The sequence below is a fragment of the Grammomys surdaster genome, unplaced genomic scaffold, assembly GCF_004785775.1.
Source record: "Grammomys surdaster isolate TR1022 unplaced genomic scaffold, NIH_TR_1.0 144, whole genome shotgun sequence".
Taxonomy (NCBI): Eukaryota; Metazoa; Chordata; class Mammalia; order Rodentia; family Muridae; genus Grammomys; species Grammomys surdaster.
The window spans coordinates 3,537,263-3,555,580 of NW_021604602.1; the positions used below are offsets into that span (position 1 = coordinate 3,537,263).

Here is an 18,318-nt window from a genome sequence, read left to right on the forward strand (position 1 = left end):
TTAAAACTGGAATTCAGGTCACCCAGCATTTGCAGAGGGAAAAGTAACCAAGCCTCTTTGAATTAAAAAAAAAAATTGCAATAACAACAACAACAAAAAAAAAAAAAGGTAAAACGTTGGCCTCCTGCAGGCCACTGGAGGTCTGCTTCTCCCTAGTGAAGGAAGGTACCATTTCATAGTCACCAGCTGCGTACTCAATGGGTACAGATGCTAATTTCTGAGAGCTTTGAAGAGGCAGAGAAAGGAAAGCGAGATCTGGGTTCCTTTTCACCTGCATTGAGCAAGACTTCGCATTTAAAGGCTGCCTGCTGTATACATTTCCCTTAGTCTGTATCCCATACACACACACACACACACACACACCATCAACTTGCCCCCTACCGTTCCATGGCCAGAACCTTGTATCAGAAGGGGAGAGAACACTTTCTGGGGTGTTCAGGTCAAGGGTAACAGCAACACCACTAGGCAGTAAGATAATGATTCACATCACGTCCCCCCAAAATGAGGAGCTGGCGGTGGGGATCTGCAGAGAAGGGCCTCTGAAGTGAATGGAGGTGGGGGAGGGGCGTCTCCTTGCGGTATGCCGTAAGCCTCTCCCCCAAAGCCCCCAAATGCTTCCTCTTTGCATTAAAAACAACACCCTATACAAGCAGCTGTTGGATTCCTTTCCTCTTTGCAAATTAGTCACCCCGCCCCCAGGGCCCAAACAATAACAGTCTCGCTGGTATGATGTCTATGAAATCAGCCGTAGCTTCGCTCCACTGGCTTTCGCTCCTGTATAGATGGGGACTGGTTAAAAAGACACGTCCCCATTCTACAGATACAGGCACCAGCTGAGGGACTGGCTGACCCTGGACTGTTGGAGGATAGACCAGGCTGTGTGCCAAAGACCCCAGTCTCCACCCCAGTGCCTAAGCCCTGAGGTGGCACCTGATGCTCCAAAAGCAACAAATATTTATGAAATGCCTAAGCAGACTGCAGGTGCCATCAAGGGGAGCGGCGTTGTAGGAAATCCTACAAGAACACGGAGATTTCTCCAAGTCGGGTTCCTCCGCCGCTTCAGTTACCGACCCCAGTGGCTGAACTGCCAGGAGACTCAGCTGACAGAGGGGCTCCATGCACACCTCCCACACACGGCTCCTGAACAAAGCCAAGCAAAGCCACCTGTGCCCCGAGGACACAGCTCAGGGCTCAGAACCACATAGCCAGGCAGCACTCTGTCACCCTGACACCAGCACCAAGGCATGAAAGATCTAACACCCTTACCCCAAAGGATGGCACGTGGGGGGGGGGCATATCTGGAGAAAAACCTTCCATTGTGAAGCCTTAAGCAGTAACTCAAATCAAGTTAAAGAATGCGGGGGGAGGGGAGAGATCATGTATAATTTTTAAAATTACTTTTGAGGTGTCAAAGTAAGAACAGCACAAGTGGTAAGCTGGCCTGCTCTTTGGGGTGGTGGTCATTATGCATGACCAGTGAGCCCTCCTCTCACACACCTAGCCTCCAAAGACACTGAATGCTCATCTCCCTTGACTGGGAAGAGCTAGGATGTACACACTCATGCCACACACACACACACACACACACACACAGACGGTGTTTCATCTTTCACTCTGTAAAGGAACCCAGGTACATAAATATTAATCAGACACACAACTGGCCTTTTCCTCCCAGCCCATTCTGAAGGCAGGGTTGTGATCTTTAGCCGTATTTACAGATATCCAAAGGCAGTTTCTGTCTTGTTGGAACTGTCATAAATGGACGTCTGAGAAACCCAGGAGCAAGTTCGGGCAGAGAGAAACCCTTCCTGTCCAGGACTGGCGGGTTTCCGTTCCAGGGAACGACTTACTGCTCCCAAGGGTTTTCAACAAATAAATTGACAAGTGCCTTCAGACTCCACCAGAAAAGCCAGTTGCTCAAAGTTTGGATTAGCTAAACCTGTGCGTTTTGCTTTTTTTGTTGGTGGTTTTCGTTTTTTTTTTTTTTCTTTTCCTTTTGAAGATCAACTTTCTCTCAAAATGCCAGGAAGGTGTTGTTGACACAGGACCCAGAGAGGGCAGAAGGCACAGCCCACCGGCAGGCCCAAACCTTAAGTACACATGAACCCACGTTTTTTAAACCACCTTGCCTACCTACTGTTCTAATGTATTGACTCAGTCTAGCTCAGACCTATTTCTGAATAATGGAGAGCAGAGAACTGGGCCCAATCCTATGTTACAAAAGATGTCCCAGGTAAGGCAAACGCCTCCTCTTCCACAAGCAAGCCACACACGGTTTTTTGAGTACCAGCTCCGCAGGAATGTTTACCACTGTTTTTCCAGCTCTTGGAGAGCTTCAACCGTGAGGCCAGTTTTTAAGATACGGACTGGAATTCTAGCAAGGTGACATTTGCATACAAATTCTCTCTAGGGGTGTGGTATGAGATGTGGCAAAGGTTGAGGAGGGGGCCCCCGACTCCATTCCCAGTAATTCCATGCGTTCCGCCCGACTCCAGTGGCTGGTTCCACTCCCGCACAATTGAGAAAACTTTTGTCCCCGAGTGTTTCAAAATCACAACCCCAAGATTCCCCCTCTGAAACAGCAGGTCCTGATCTCCCACTATGGGACAAGCCTGGCTCCCCTGCAGAAACTCAAGCTTGCAGGAGGAACTCAGGCCTCTGCCTTCCGGTCTCACCTGGATCCTTAGGCCAAGGTGAGGTTAAAATCCCATCTGAGCGATAGCGGCAAAGGCGAGGGAGGGGAGTGAGGTCCCCGGGAGGCCCCAGGAGCCAAGACAAAAGTCACAAGGGCTGTGAGGTCTGCCCCTCGCGGTGGCGGCTTCGGGAGAGAGGCCACTGGCAGTCTCCAGGAGCTTCTGAAATACAATCCCCCTGGCCAGGGGTCACTCGACTGGCCAGGCACGGTGGGCAGAGAGGGGGCGAGCGGTGGGGGAGGGGCAGTCTGTGCACAAAGGGCCCCAAGGCGGGCGGCCTTCCCGCCCTTGACCTTGGGTCCCCGCCTCCATCCCTCTCCTGCAGCCCGGGAAAAGGGCTGGCGTGGTGCCAGCGGCGTGCTTGCTGGACTGCGGCTGGACTGGGGGTCGCCAAGGTGCCGGGGTGGAGGTGGGGGTGGAGGAAGGGGCACATAAAAGAAGAAGGGGGGAAAAAAAGGAGTCTGGAACTTGGGCGCGCTCTGCAGAAACCCGCACTGCAACTCCTGCAGGAGCCGGTCCGAGAGGCTATGCCCCCACCCCAGCCCCCAAGCCCAAAGTAAAAGTTGCAAGAATGGATGCTGGAAGGACGGACCCTCCCCCCCAGGAGTGGCCTTTCGGCTCGCCCAGCCCCCCACTCCTTCCTCCGACCCCGGCCGAAGCGGACAGGGAAGAAAGGAGCGCGCCTGGCCCGCGAGGCCAGACGGCTGCAGGGTCAGCTGCGCCTGCACCCGCCCCGCGCGGGCAGCTGCTCCATTAAGCCCGGGAATTATGCATGGCCTCGGCCGCGCTCGCCTCCCGCCCAGGGCGCAATCAACGTGCACGGCGGGGAGGGCGGGCAGGAATGGCCCGAGGAGGACCTGGAGAGTTCCAGGGCCCGAGAGAAAGCTGCACGGCGGAGGTCCCCAGCAGACCCGGAGGGGCCCGGGGACGGTCACCGGTCCCCAGGGGAGACCCGGGTGCGATCACCAAGGGGTAGGTGTGCACATCGCGCCCTGTGCCGGGCCAGAGCACAGCGCGGCCGGCTCCAAGGAAGGCCATTGTGTTCTCCTGAGTGAACTGGTGTCAGTGGACCCAAACTTCCGAGCGCCCTCCAAGAAGGCAGAGTCTGAAGGTGCACACCACGTGGATCGGGCCGAGGAGCACAGTCCCAGTCCCCTCTCTCGGAGTCTAGGGGAGGGCCAGAGGCCGGGTGGGGGAGGGGCTGCTGGCGGCCAGAGGCGGGAAAGGTCTTTCAAGCTGCACGTTCCGGGGAGCAAGGGAAATTGCATTAGTGGTGCCTTGTGGCAAGAGCCTGAGGCGGTTCAAAGTCAGAATGGGCAAGATTTTGATGTCCATCCCCACCCCAGATTCCCCCCCCTCCGTAGGCCCCAAAACACCCTGAAACCTTAGGAACCATTACCACAACCAAGGACCACGTCCCAGACCCCTGCACTGCAGTATACAGACCCCCGACCTCCTTTGCGGACAGACTTCTGTTTACGAAAATCACTTTCTTTCCTATTTTCCCCAAAGCAAAAGACAGGTCAGGAAAATTGCATGCCTTTTTTTCCCCCTTCCCAGCGAATAAAGTCGCCTGGGTTGCAGGGAAAGTTTTACAAGCCAATGATGCAGGGAAGACCGCACTCTTTGGGTCCCTTAATTGGCTAGCTTTGAACTCGGGTGGGGGTGGGGCAGACCCAGCTCCGACTCCAAGAGTCTAGGACCCAGCCATTTGCTGGAGGTGGGAAAGGGTTAAAGGAGGACGCTCCTATTTCTTTTTAAGGGAGAAGAATCCAGACCCTTGCCAGCCACCCAAAACCCAGGACTGGACCTGGCTTCTAACCTTGAGGACATCCCTAACTGGACCCCTCCCAACCCTCTCCAGAAATGTGGTCTGTCTTGGAAAAGCTGAAAAGAAGCCACTCAGACAGTTAGAGGGAAACCAGGTTTATTCTTCCTGGACGCTAACTAGGACTAATTGGTGTCATCACTGGAGTATAGCCCAGGTACTGGGGCTGTGGCCATTTTACATGGCTCTGCATTTAAGGGCTGGTCCCTACACCCACAGCTGCCCTGTTCCTGTAAGGACACACTAACAACCTGAAAGTGATGGAAACAGCCCCCCTAGCTCTAGCCCACGGATGACATCGATGGTGACAAATCCTTAGGTGTTTGGACTGGGGAGTTGCTCTGGCCTGGAAGACACACCTAAGATCCAGGGATCTATTCCAGGAGTACAGCATCCAGGTCCAGGTATTCTGTGTGGGAAGCCACAGATGCCACCCGGGGTCTGAGGCTTACCAGGAGGTCCAACCTTTCCCTATCAACAACCCCCTCCCCACCTAACACCCCTTCTCACATTTTAGCTTGGAAAATAGGGAACCAGACCACGAATGGGCCTAGTCAGGGTCACACAAGAATATCCCTTCCAGGTCTCAGATCCCTGCCCATCAGTCTGATCCTCCTCTCCCTGGACCCAGAAGCCACCTGGTAGTTCTGATCCTACTGTTGGAGCAGCACACCCAGCAGTGGACACATAACCACAGAAATGTACAGAAGACGTGGGGCCACTGTCCTCCAGTAGACAGTGTCCCACTTCCTCTCGGAACAGCCTCCAGTAGAAAGCTGGGAGCAAAAAGCCTGTTCCTAACTTAGTTAAAACCCACCGGGTTCCCGAAGGAGGAGATAGCCCAGTGATGTCTCGTTGGGGGGGGGGGGGAAGGGAGCAGAAGCCAGGTTTCAGTGAACCACCCACAGCCTTAGGCCCTACCGTAACTATGTTGCCTCTCCTACAAAAACGAAAGTAGTGGCTGATTTTGCAGCGTTTAGAGGACACAGATAACAGACAGAGATAACACATAGAACCAAGACTCAAGGAGGAAGGCTTCTCTGCTTGTCCCGCACCCTCACCCCTACCCCAGTCCGTAAAGTAGGCTTCGAGTTAACCCCTACTGCATGTGTTCGTAAGATTAACTGGAGGCTTGATCTTTACAAGGCCCTTGGAAATAGTGGCACACAGCACACACTAAATAGTCATGCGTTAAATTAAAAATCCAACAACGGAAGTCTCAACCTCCCGTAAAAAGATGACCCGGGGGACAGGAAGAATGGCCAGGAGGTCTTGTTTGCGCTGTCGTGGGCTTATACATTCCTCCCCAACTTTATATAAGAGTAACACAACGAACCCTATCACACACGCTGCATAAATAAATACTCCAGTCAACTGCTAACTACTGTCAAACAAACAAACAAAAAACAGTAACAGACTGAATGTGGTTAAATTCTCCCCCAGAGCCAAGTTTCTCTTTCCCTCTCTCTCCTCCTTTCTCAAGCTGCTTCTCTGAGAATGGGCCAATATACTATCTAGCAAATAAAGATACACACCTAAAGGAGGGTGGGGGATACCCTTCTAACAGACCTGTGTTCGTAATCTCCAGTAAAATGTTGGACCACTGCTCACAGAACTGAGGCCACGCCTGTCACTGTTCCAGTTCTTACAGCTCATGAGCTGTCACAGGTGAAATGGAACTCTCTCTGGGAGTCAAGTGGCCCCGAGCCTCAGGACTGGGCAGTGATGGCTAGCAAATGGACCATCTGTCCTGACGCAGGATCATGAGAACTAAGTTCAGACAAACCAAGTATGTGGTGGCACTGTCAGCTCTTCCAGTGTCACCTCTGAGGCCAGCCTTCCCCTGAGCGGCCCTGTAACAACAGCTACTAGTCTAGGGGCTGGGTGTACAGACACACAATATCAAATAAAATTCACAGTAAGCCGCCCATCCTGGAAGGCAGATCATCCAGTTGTACAGGGGGCTGAGCTGCCCAGACGCGCTCGGACCCTCAATTCCACAAAGTAAAACAAATAATTTGTCTTTGTGGGGTTATAAATAACTACAACAATGTGTATAAAATAAAAATAAAACATTCTCATGAATAAAAAAAAAAAAACATGTCCAACCCAGTCCCATGGAAATCTACACCTCATAGCCTACTCGGATGCCACCTGCCTCCCTCCAAAGCCTTCACACTCAAGGGTCAAGTTTGGGGGGCCTGAGGACTTTTGGCTACATCCGGATTTTAGCATGGGATTCAAATATCATCCCAGATGGAGTACAGGGGGTACTGCCTGCCACCTCCCAGATCTGCCAACCAAATGACAGACTGCCCTCTCCCTAAAGATATGTATCTACCCAAGCAAGCCAGGCCAACCAGGTCTGACTCCCCTTAGCTGTGTGATTTTGGCAAATCCCTCAACATCTCCGAGGACCTTCAAAACCCAATGCAGTATAGGATTAGCTGTATCTGCTCAAAGGTTTGAAATTTAAGTCAGGAAACCCACGGAGCACAATGAAGAAGAAAAGCCAGGCGTGACCTCTGTCTGGACCACCCAGCAGACATCCCATCCTGAGCTCTGAGGTCAGGCCACCAGCACCCAACCCCCAATCTTCACCCAGGGTTCTGTCCCTCAGATGGAAGAACATAGGCCGTTCCTCACTGCAGACAGAACTAATAATTAGTTGTTGGCGATTTAACAGTGAAAAAAACGAGAGATAATCCATACCACAATATGCATGGATTTAACTAATCTTAATTTGGAGGGAAAATAACAACTCCAAACAGATCAAATGCAAGTGTTTTGAGGCGTCCCGCAAGTGGGGTTATCTCCAGCTTCCAGCACAAACCACTTATTTTCCTTCTCGCACATCCAAAGTAATGTCTTCGTTTTTTCATGATGAGTTTTCTATATAGCCTGCAGCGAAGATTCTCCAAGCACCATGTAAATAGTGGGGCTAACCAGGACCCCTTTCCTCCAGCAGTGAGTTTCTGAAGCCATAAGCCAAGCAAGCCCTGTCTATACATGGGCTCTACAGGCTGGCTCATTCTTGGCCCCTGCTCGGGCTTCCAACAAAGACACAGGCCACACACCACAGTGATAGCCACCTGTCGCCTCCACACTAGGGATCTGCTGCCTCCTGTCACTATTACCCTAAGTCCTATTATTTCAGAAAGCTGACATTTGAGGGTTGTGGAATGTTAGGTCTCAAATCCAGGACAACTGGCTGAAATGCCTGTTAACATATCAAAGTAGACTCTGGCCACCAGGTTCTCCCAGCATCCCTTAGTCCCTACCTGTTGTAGGGTCCTCCTGGCTAGCATACCCTTCCTTATTCTAAATTTCTCCTGCCCAGGGACTGGACTGGGCCTTCTCTTCCCCCAGCTTCCCTGGCCCCTATATAACTCAGTTGTTTTAGTTAAGTCAGTCTCTCGGCCCAGGCTGTCCCTCTTAGTTGCTGGTTCCTCTCTTTCTTCCTCTCTCTCCTCATGGCCTGCCTTGGTCTAGTCACGTTCTCTCTGGACTCTCCCAGATGGCTCTATCTCTGCCTGTTTTCTCTCTTATATCTATAATAAAAATCTCAGCCCCTTGGGATCATGCATGTCCTCTTTTTATTCCATTTTTTTTTTCATTGAGGGAGAAGGAAAAGACCGCTGAGAGAACAGACTCCTCCTCTCTGGGCCTCCTTTTTGGTGTGGACAGGGTGATAACATGAAAAAGCAAATTTCCTTTGGAGGCCATCTAAGGAAATTCTGAGGAGAATGTAGAATCCACAGAGAGGGCAGGACTCAGCTCCAAGATTGGGAAAGTAGGACCTCCATCACTGCTAAGCCAGGCGCACGCTTTCCTCGGCCCTGCTGTCCATCTCTGACGTGACCTGTACTATGTGCTATATCCTAGGGCTCATTCCATTCAGTCCTCTGCAGGATGCTAAAAAGCGAATGCAAGAGGAAACTGAGGCTGAGAGAGTAGTGACTCACCCTCAGACCAGCCAGGAGGAAAGATGCCTGGATTCAGCCCAGGGGACACTACAGTTCCCACCCCCTACCCAGGGTGAGGTACTGTGTGAATGTCATAACATGACACCAGATCACCGGTCTTACCCTACCACTGTATCTGGTGTGTGAGTCTCGGAACCCAGTGGATACTTCCATAGCCCTCCCAGGGAGCCATTCCTTAAAAAACCAACTGCCATGGTGGAAAACCTCGGGAGGTGGAAAGGAACAACTTATGTGCACTGCACATGTGTATCATGCCTGTGTCCTCCCCTGCACCGGGTCCCCATACGCAAGCTGGAATCTGGAATCATCCTTAGCTCCACAGATAAGGAAGTTGACTCTGAAGGGCAGGGAGTGGAGTAGCTTTACATCCTGTCTTTCCCACACAGCTTCAGACCCCAGACAAGTGAGCCCTTTCCTCTCCCTCGCTCTCATAAACAATGTGGCAAACGCAGTGTTACCTCATCCCTGAACCAGGTGAGCTTAGGTGCTCCATCCTAGTGCCTGAGCCGAGTTCCTAATGGAGGCAGGGAGAGGCCACAGGAAGGAGTCACGAGGGACACACAGCACCTCCATGGGTCGGTGTCGTCATAGGAATCCCTCACACTCTTAGCAGGAGAGCAGCAAGAAGGTCTCCAAGCCAACAACCAGCATCAAGGATAGGGCTGCTACCTCCTCACACATTCCCTGAGGGACACCCTCCCAAGGGGGAACAGCATAGGTGTTCAGTGAATGAATGAATGAATGAATGAATGAATGAATGTTCTCTAGGAGCTGAGTTTTATAAAAATCTTTACAGTATCTTCCTAATAATCCTCTATCACAGTATTTCTCAAACTGTGGGTCACAGCCCTCTTGGGGCCAAACCACCCTTTCACAGGGATTCCCTAAGAACACCAGAAAACACAGATACTTACATTACATAACAGTAGCAACAAAAGCAGCAACAAAAATAATTTTATGGTTGGGGGGGGGTCACTACATCATGAGGAACTGTATTAAAGGGTTACAGCATCCGGAGAGCTGAGGACCACTGCTCTATCGTTTAAAACAAAAAAAAGACCACAAACTACACCTATCTCCAGAAAGACCTCGCCGAGGAAAGCGTAGGGACAGAGTCCACACTATGATCGGATGACTGGTTAGATCCCAGCTCAGCTCTCATCCTGGAAACACAGTTAAGGGCAGGGGGAATCTCACTTACTTACAGAACAATACCTCTATCCATCTCCGGGGCCCTGCTTCTAGAAGTGTCTGGTTGAGAGGAAAGGCTACCCCATCAAAGCAAAGGCTGCAGGCTGCAGAACACTCCAGTCTCACAGATACCCCACTATGGACTCAGCCACAAAGGCCAGCTAAGAGCACAGCCCCAAGAATCAGCAGCCACCTGCTCACCAGCTACCGGGAGGGACCGACAAGGCCAGTGGAGACAGCAGCAGGACCCGGAGCAGCTGGGAAGGGACCCTGAAGCCACAGCGGAGAGGCAGGAGCAGGGGGCCCATTGAGGTCAGTGTGCCAGGGGCCTGGACAGCAGCTGGAAGGATTTCCGGAAGGCTGAGTGGAGGAGAGTCCGTGATTCCTAGGTCCCCTCTTAAAATATAAAGACTCAATTATCTTTGAGCAGCTTGCTTTACACATGAATTGACACATTTATTTTACAATAAATAACTGAAAGTTATCTGTGTTTCCTTTACTGTTAATCTACAGAGAAATAATAAACAGGCCTTGTCTACCAAGCTGCAAGGACTGCGGGGTCCTCAGAATTCAATTAAGCTAAAATAATTAATGCTCTCACCATATTAAATTACTTTATACATTTGAGCCACTGATGTTTTATTCTTTAATCTTTTCTGTCTATTAAATGGGGGGAAAAAAAGAAAGAATAAGGAAAGTTGGTACCCAAGTAGGGAAGGACCAGGAGACCCCGGGGTAGAAAGGGAGGGTGAGATGGGTTGTACGAAGAGGAATGGCCAGTTGCAGTTGACACAGCATGCAGACAGCTTTGTGCCTTTGATTAGAGTAACCTTTTAAATGCTTTGAACAAACATATCTCTTTAGACTTCCAAAGGCTTATTTTACATATTTTCTTCCAGAATGAAGAAATCCACTCCTCCCTCGATCCTCTTGCCCCGCCACTGAACAGACGGACCAAGCATATCTCCCGTCACGCATAAAATAAAAATACTGTGGGCCATTAACAGTATGAGGGGAAGAAACGGGGTGGGAGTTGGGGGTAGAGAGAGCTGAAGGATAAGGACGAAGCTGTGGAGAGATTAACCGCCTTTTGAAAAAAATCACATTCAGTTGCTTTCTTAAGCAAACTTCCCCACAGTGATCTGCAGGCTCTCATTGGGAAAGACCTTCAATGTAAAATGAGGATTTTTTGAGGCTGGGTCAGCAGATGAAAGTCAAATAGGGACCAGCCACCCCTCAAAGGCTGCTGCACACTGCAGACACCAGGGGTCCCCACACTTTTGAAATCCATCCCAAGTGGGATATCTGGAGATACAGACAAGGGACGAAACCCCTTTGTGGCCTTCATGGTGGAAGTAGTATGCAGGCCATGTCTGTCTATCCCAGGCCTGGTTACGCCGGCATTATTGTCATGCCTGATTCCCACTAGGACACTCATCAGAAAAAACAAGCCAAGGCCAAGCTGGTCCACAGATTCTCCCCGCTGCCCATCTTGTGCCTGTGGGAGTTTTCAGACTGTCCAGTCTATTCAATGTACAGGTGGATAAACTGAAGCCCAACTGTGGTGTGTGGGGGGAGCTAGGCTTGCAGTGACTCTGAGTGCCTCTAGGTGATTCAAGGTCCTGGTCCATACTTTGTATCACCTTCTAAGAAGATGCAATGCAATGGCTCCCCACTACCATGTCCCAAAGCCTTCATGACCTAAACACCGTGGGGGCTAGCTTCACATTTCCCCATCCCGCTGCCTACTTGAATGCTGCACAGCCTGAGGGACACCCCCATGAGAGAAAAGCTCTTCCTGCCAAAGCTCTTCTGGAGCCCCCTTTCTCCATCATCACACAAGACCTGCTAGGATTATCCACTCTCCGTTACCAAAAGAGAAAAAAATAAGGCTCTACGTCTCGAGATATCCAGCCCGAAGTCAAAAGGCAAGACTCGAACCCTCATCCGCATGAACTCTAACGCTTGTCTCGCTGTCTCATTGGGGGAACACAGCAGAACGGGCCACTCACGGTCCCCAGAAGCGAAAGCTTTGGTTAGCACACCGCACAAAGTCTCCCTGGGAGGCTCTAGCATGCTATGGTATGGCCAGGAAGGATGTACAGCAAAGTCACCAAGTGAGAACATCCCACGGAAGAACACTGGTGGGTGGTGCTCAGGGCAGAGGCTCACACGTGTTCATCGAGCAGACAGACCAGCTGTCCAGGCAGAACCAAAAAGGATGAATGTCCATTGATCCCCAAGGGATTAGAACTCAGACAGATCCCCATAACCTGAGGGTCAGGCAAACAGGGAAGCAGGCTCATGAAAGGAGGTCCTACCTCCTTTTTTTCCACAAACAGGGGAAACTGAGTCCAAAGACAGGAGGGTAGAGAAATGCCATATAAGTGCCTAGAAGGACTAGAATCATTTGAGTTCCTCAGCAGTCGACAGGGGTGGGGGTGGGGAGCGTCTTCCAAACTCCATCTTAGAGATGGGGAAACCACTGTTTCCAGGTTGGAAATAACAGAATCCAAGCCAAGCCTGACTCCAAAGCCAGGGACTGAGCCAAGATCACCAACAAAGAGAAGACCAAGCCAACCTCCAAATTTCCATCTTGTGTTCCAGGCCACTTCTGGATTAAAGCACAAGATAGAGAGTTTCCTCACCAAAAGCAAAGTAGCCAACACACAACAGTCAGGTCTCCCTCAAATGTCTTCCCCAGAGAGTCACCTAGAAGGTGAGCCCTCAGAAAGGGGAAGCCCCAGATGGTAACCCAGAGGCCATCTTGAAAAGCCCTGGACCTCCTGAGAATCAGTACTTCAAGGTCAGGGAGTGGCAGCTGGGGAGGCAGCTTCAGTAGCCACCGGGTAAGCAAACATCATACCTGCAATATTCTCCTGCTTGGGACAGATGCCTTTCGTGGGTGACAGTAGATGGTCATCTTCATCAGGAGTGACCTGGATCCCGATCTCCACTGGCTCAGACACTCTCCTGAGCTCGGAGCGAGAGGAGGGTGGAGGACTGCCCTTGTCCAGGACCTTGTCATAGCAGGAGCCCAGGCCCCCACACTGTTTCTTCTTGTGCTCTATAAAAACCAGGATGTCCCCCAGTGGGAAGTTCATCTGACACTGGCCACAGGTGAGTAGGTCAGGGTCGGGGCCGCCCACCATCAGCCCCAGGCTGCTAGGTTCTTCTATCTCCAGACCCTCATCTTCCTCGAGGATGGTAGCTTCCACATGGTCAGCCTCTGCTGGAGACAGAAAGGAGACAGGGAAGGGGCAGAGAAGACAAAGATGGGCTTAGGTGATCACACACTGGTTCCTTCCACCCTTTCCCAATGAGAAACAAGCCAGCCTCTGTGGCTCCCCACAACCCCCCTCTCCCCCAGGACTGGAGCCCATCATGCCACCATAGCCCCCAAGGTCAACACAACAGCACTGATTTCTGACACCCTAGAACATGCCCTGCACACGTGTGCACACACGCATGCCACACGAACACCCCGGCTGCCCGCACCATCGGCTGGAGACAACTCTCTCCCACTTCTGGGTATCTGAGCATCACTCGGGGAGCTTCTTGCTCCCGGTCAATGATTTGAGAAGCCAGACATCAGCATTCTTTAAGCTGCCCCATGTTATTCCAACGGGCGGCCTGGCTTAGAAGTAGGAAGGTAACACTGTGGTGCCCCAAGCCCTGGCTCCAGCTGGAGCCGAGCCTTCTCCCCGACAGCTTTCATTCACATTCAGGGCCTCTCCATTCATGGGCTTCCTACTCACATTCTTCTACCTGAGTCCTGGCCAGGCACCAGACTGGAAAACAGAAACCCAGACAGGCGTTGGAAAGCCAGTCCTGCCCAGAGAAAGAAGTGCAGGTGCTAGGGAACACAGAAGGGAAAAGCAAACTGAAAAGGCAGCCGGCTTTCCCGGTGCCCCTCGCTCCTGTTCAGACCTCCAGACCCTCGTAAAATTCCCACTGCTCATCAGCTCCCCGACATCTTTTCTGTCGGTCGGTTTTTCCTCTCATTCCGAGAAAGAAAACGGCCTCTTCAGACTGCAAAAAAAAAAAAATCATTTCTTGGCAGCTCTCAAACCACACTTTCAAGGGGTTGGATGTTTTTAAAATTTCTCTAGCAGTCACTACACTTCCTCTTTGCTGTTTATGTTATTCTTCTGGAAGGGGGCACGGGACCTAAATATTTTGAAGCTAATAAATGCTTCAAAAATCAGCCACTCCCTCAAGGGATCCTTGGAAGGCTCAGCAGCAAAGTGCCATAATAAATCAAAGGAAATGGGTAAGGGAGTTGTGTATTCCCCTCAGGGTCTGGGTGACTCTGGCTGGGATGCTTCCGTGTCAGCCTTGAAAACAAGTGGCCAGGTCTTTCCTTGGAGCTGGGGACAAGCCACAGGTCTGACACCGAGGAGGGAGATAAATTCTAAGCTGTCCAGCAATTAGGGATGGATAGTGATTGGCACAGAGGAACTGGAGGGGGTGGGACTGAGGAAAAGACATTCTGTGGCGGTGAGGTTATCAGTGAGCCAGAGCCAATGTGGAAAACTGAAGGAAAATTGTCTGTGGCATCTCCAATGCTATATGTAAGTCTCCGCTCCATGGTTTCTCAATCTAAGGTTGCTTGGGGCCTAGGTGAGTCCGGTGTGCAAAACTGAACGTAGAACCTGAGGCAGGTGGTGTGGAGCGGGCAGCTAGGGCCGTACAGGAAGAAGGGCAGGTTCCACCAATGGGAATCACAACTTGAGTCTCTGCCCGTGGTTACCGGGAGGCAGGCAGAGCCCTCTGTGAATTAAACGTAGAAGACACACACCGGAAAACATGGCAGTTCAGAAACACCCGCGCGCACGCGTGTGTGTAAATCCTAAATCTGTTGTCTGTAGATCATTAATAACAACAGAGGGGAAAGTGGGGGGGGGGGAGACAGGTAACGGTGCCATCCTTACCACGCCGCTCAGAAACCATTAATTACACTTGAAAAAGAAATCGGAGTTTACTTTAAAAGGAGCTTGAAGACAATGCTACGTAATTAATTTACCGATTTATCTTATGAAAAGCTGGCCTGCCGTGGTTAAAATGTAATCACAACCTTCAAGCTGAAGGTTCGAGGAAGAGACTGGATTCCCCATAAACCGTTTGTCAGGACGTAAAAGGTAATTATTCGGTGCCTCCTCTCCCTTTAATAATCTAACATTGAGCAATACTGTTTATATTGAAAAGCTTGCACCTTTAATTACCAATTACCTATACATCATTTCAGAGCCAAAGGAGAGGGATGTGCAAACCGTCCTTTAGAAATATAAGGGTGGACTAGGCCCAGCACACAGAAAAGGAACACTGACTAATAAATAGGAAAAGGGTGTCAAAATATTGTTTGGTCAGAAAAAAAACCAAAAAGGGACAAAGGAAATAAACTGAAAAGCAAAACAAAAGGGGGGGGGCCAAATGAAATTGAAATTGAGAATTCAAGCTAAGCAGGAAGAGGTGCTATCCCTGGGAAGACATCAATGCCACCTCGAGCAGGCCTGGCAAGGCATCTGGTCCTTACAGCCTTTGATAAAAGCAATAAGCCCACATCTCCAGCCCAGTGTTACTCTCTACAGCAAAGGGCTCCTTTTGGCCTTTTAATTGAGTCTACTTTCGATATAATTTTTTTTATTATTGCTATTATTATTATTATTATCATTATTAGCTTTTTCAGTCACGCCCACCCACCTGGACAGTCCTCATAGAATGAGTTCCACCCTCGTCCCTGAGAGGTTTAAGGGTACAACATTTCGAATCCATGTTCTGATTCCAAAGAATCAGGGACCAGTATAAACATCAGTAGAGTTCACATATGCCTGTTCACAGTATCCTTTCCTCTCCACTCCTCCTTTGACCAAGACTCCAAACCAACATTCTTTCCTCTGTAATGATGTCTGGTATGTGTCTGTCTGTCTGTCTGTCTGTCTGTCTTTTCTCTACCCTCATGCAGCAAACCCTGTGAGCCCCAGTAATTGGGTGTGAAGTCTCCAAAAATTGTTTATCACGCTGCAGTTCTGAGTTCTGTGTCTTCCCCTTTACAGGCAAGACAACCTGGAGTACCTAAAGCCCTCCAGGCAGGCAGGCAGGCAGGTAGGCAGACAGACAGACAGACAGACAGACCGACAGGTTGTGCCAGCACAGGCTTAGCTCAGAACTTAGATCTGAGCTTCCACTACTAAAGGAGTCAATAGGAAAAGAAACCAGGAGAAACATAAAAACTCCCTCCCCTCCCACTTCCAGTGTTGAAAGCAAAATGCCTGCCTGCCTGTGACAGCAAGCTCACCCTGTCAATGCCAAGGAGTGGGGTTTCCTCTCCCCAACCCCAGGTTGTGTGTGGGTCTCTGAACTCTAGCCTGTTACTAATAACTCCTAGGGAATGTGGCAAAGTCGACCCCTCTCCCCCATCACTCAGGAACAGAGTCCCAGTGAACCCCAACTTCTGGGTTAGAGTGGCTGGACCAGGCAGCTGACTGGGCCTGAAAGCTCAGGCAGAGGCTCTCAGAGACACACCAAAGGCTGTGGTTTCATTTCCGCTGGCAGGCGGATATGGGCTGGGCATGTAGTGTGTGTGTGTGCGCGTGTGTGTGTGTGTGTGTGTGTGTGTGTCAGTGTGTGGTGTGTGTGTGTGTGTGTGTGTGTGTCCCTGCTAAGAACTGTATCAATAATCGAAGAAAGAAAAGGGCACAGAGCCTGTTGGCCAAGTCCTGAGAACAAGGAGGCTGGCCCTCTGGGAACCCTGCTCAGCTGTCCTGTACGGAAGATGTCTGTCTGGCCCAGACATTTGTATCTCCCAGCTCTGAACTGCCTCCGAGGACCCAGCCTCTGCTTACACAGGCGGAGAAGTCCCAAATGCACACACGCAGAGAAGAGACAGACGAAAGCAGTCATTCCGACCTCAAACTCTAGAAGCCAGACCCCTCCCTCAGCCTCATCCTGTATGTATACTCAGCCTTCAGAAGTAAGGCTGAAAAAACGTTCCCCCTGAAAAGATACGTGCCTTCCTGAAAAGCTCCAAGCTAACGTTAAGCAGCCGGCAAGCCATTACCACTCTCAATACACCGCGAGCCGAACAAGAACAGCAGTTGCTAAAATGTTTGACTCATTAAGAGGAAAGTGAATGGAAGGGTGCAGCCCGGCAACTTGCTCAAATGTAAGACACCACAGGATTGGAGAGGGTTTTCAAATATTAAATTTAAAGCACGTGAGCATATATATATATATATATATATATATATATATATATATATATATATATGTGTGTGTGTGTGTGTGTGTGTGTGTGTGTGTGTGTGTGTGTGTGTGGAGAGAGAGAGAGAGAGAGAGGGGAGTTAGATTTTCTTTTACAACAAAACCACATTTTATTTACAAGGCTGGGCCTCCTCTCAGCTGGTAAACTCATTTAGAGGCAATGAAATAAAGCTTCACAAATAATAATTGACGTCACTGTTACGTGGCGGGGGAATCCTTGATCCTAAGGTAAGCCTCCCCAGTCTCACCTCTGCTGGGAAGGAATTTGGGACAGAGGACAGAAATGGAGAGGAGCTGTTCACACTGGCTCAGGCAAGCCCCTGCCAAGCCTCCGTCAGGGCTGAGAAGGCCTTACCTAGCCTGAAAGTCTCTCTGTGCACACAGATCCTAAGGCCCTGCCTGCCCTGGTCCATCAACAACTGTCTTGCAACCTGTCCCTCAGGGAAATCCAGCCAAAAGATCTGCTGTCCCCAGGCCATGGGTTGTGTGTACTGATACACACACACACACCTGCATGCACATTGCTGCAGGCACACAGACACTCACATACAGACACACATTGCTGTAGGCACACACACACACATATACACAGACACACACACACTCCCACACTCACAGTGCTGCACACTGCTGCAGACGCACACATATACACAGACACATACAGACACACACATACAACACAGAGAATGAGAGGAGAGAGAGTCCTGCACTCATATTGCTGCAGACACGGTACATGGGCTCCTGTCCCCCTTTACTTCTGATCAATTCCAAATCTCTATCCTTAACGGCTAATCCACAGTAAGTGTTTCTGTAAGGTAGGTGGGGACAGGAAGGAAGGATTGGGGGTGGGAGACAGGTTGTTAAAACTGCGTGCCATCAGCGTCACAGCCCCCTTCACGATGCGTAATGGATGTTTACAAGACATGTTCAGCATCCACCGAGCTCTGTCTCCTCTGACTGGAGACTTTATGCCAGCTACCCAGGAAGCTAGAGCCTTGGCCAGCTAGCTCGTGCTTACCAACACTCTGCTAAGGGAGCCTCTCTATTCTGGGTGGACACTCATGAGGGGCCAGGTCACCAAGAGACACAGTGACTGTAACACCACCCACACACGCACCCGGCAGAGCACAACACTTTCTGAGCGACCGTCAATTTTTAATTTATTAGATCCAAGGGAAAATAACTGCCATGGCGGGTGTGGGGAGGCTGAGCAGAGGAGAGCAAGAACCAATTCTTGGGGAAGAAAATGATCTACGGCTTAGATGACGCAAGGCGCTCTGACGACCAGAGGGTTTATGAAGTTCTCCAACTGAGGGAATAATGAAGAGCCCAGAGAGGAGGAGTTGGAAGCCAGAAT

At 50.5% G+C, this 18,318-nt stretch overlaps 1 protein-coding gene across 6 annotated transcripts in view; it reads right to left on the reverse strand.

Annotated features, from left to right (window-relative positions):
* Positions 1–18,318, reverse strand: part of Bcl11b (BAF chromatin remodeling complex subunit BCL11B) — a 93,005-nt gene that overhangs the window by 65,938 nt on the left and 8,749 nt on the right. For 3 of the 6 annotated variants that reach the window (XM_028764536.1, XM_028764535.1, XM_028764533.1), the window contains exon 2: positions 12,565–12,930. In XM_028764536.1, coding sequence (XP_028620369.1) covers positions 12,565–12,930 — 366 coding nt within the window. Of the gene's footprint in view, positions 1–12,564; positions 12,931–13,456; positions 13,524–18,318 lie in introns of those variants that run through there. The other 3 variants (XM_028764538.1, XM_028764534.1, XM_028764539.1) reach the window with 2 other exon arrangements.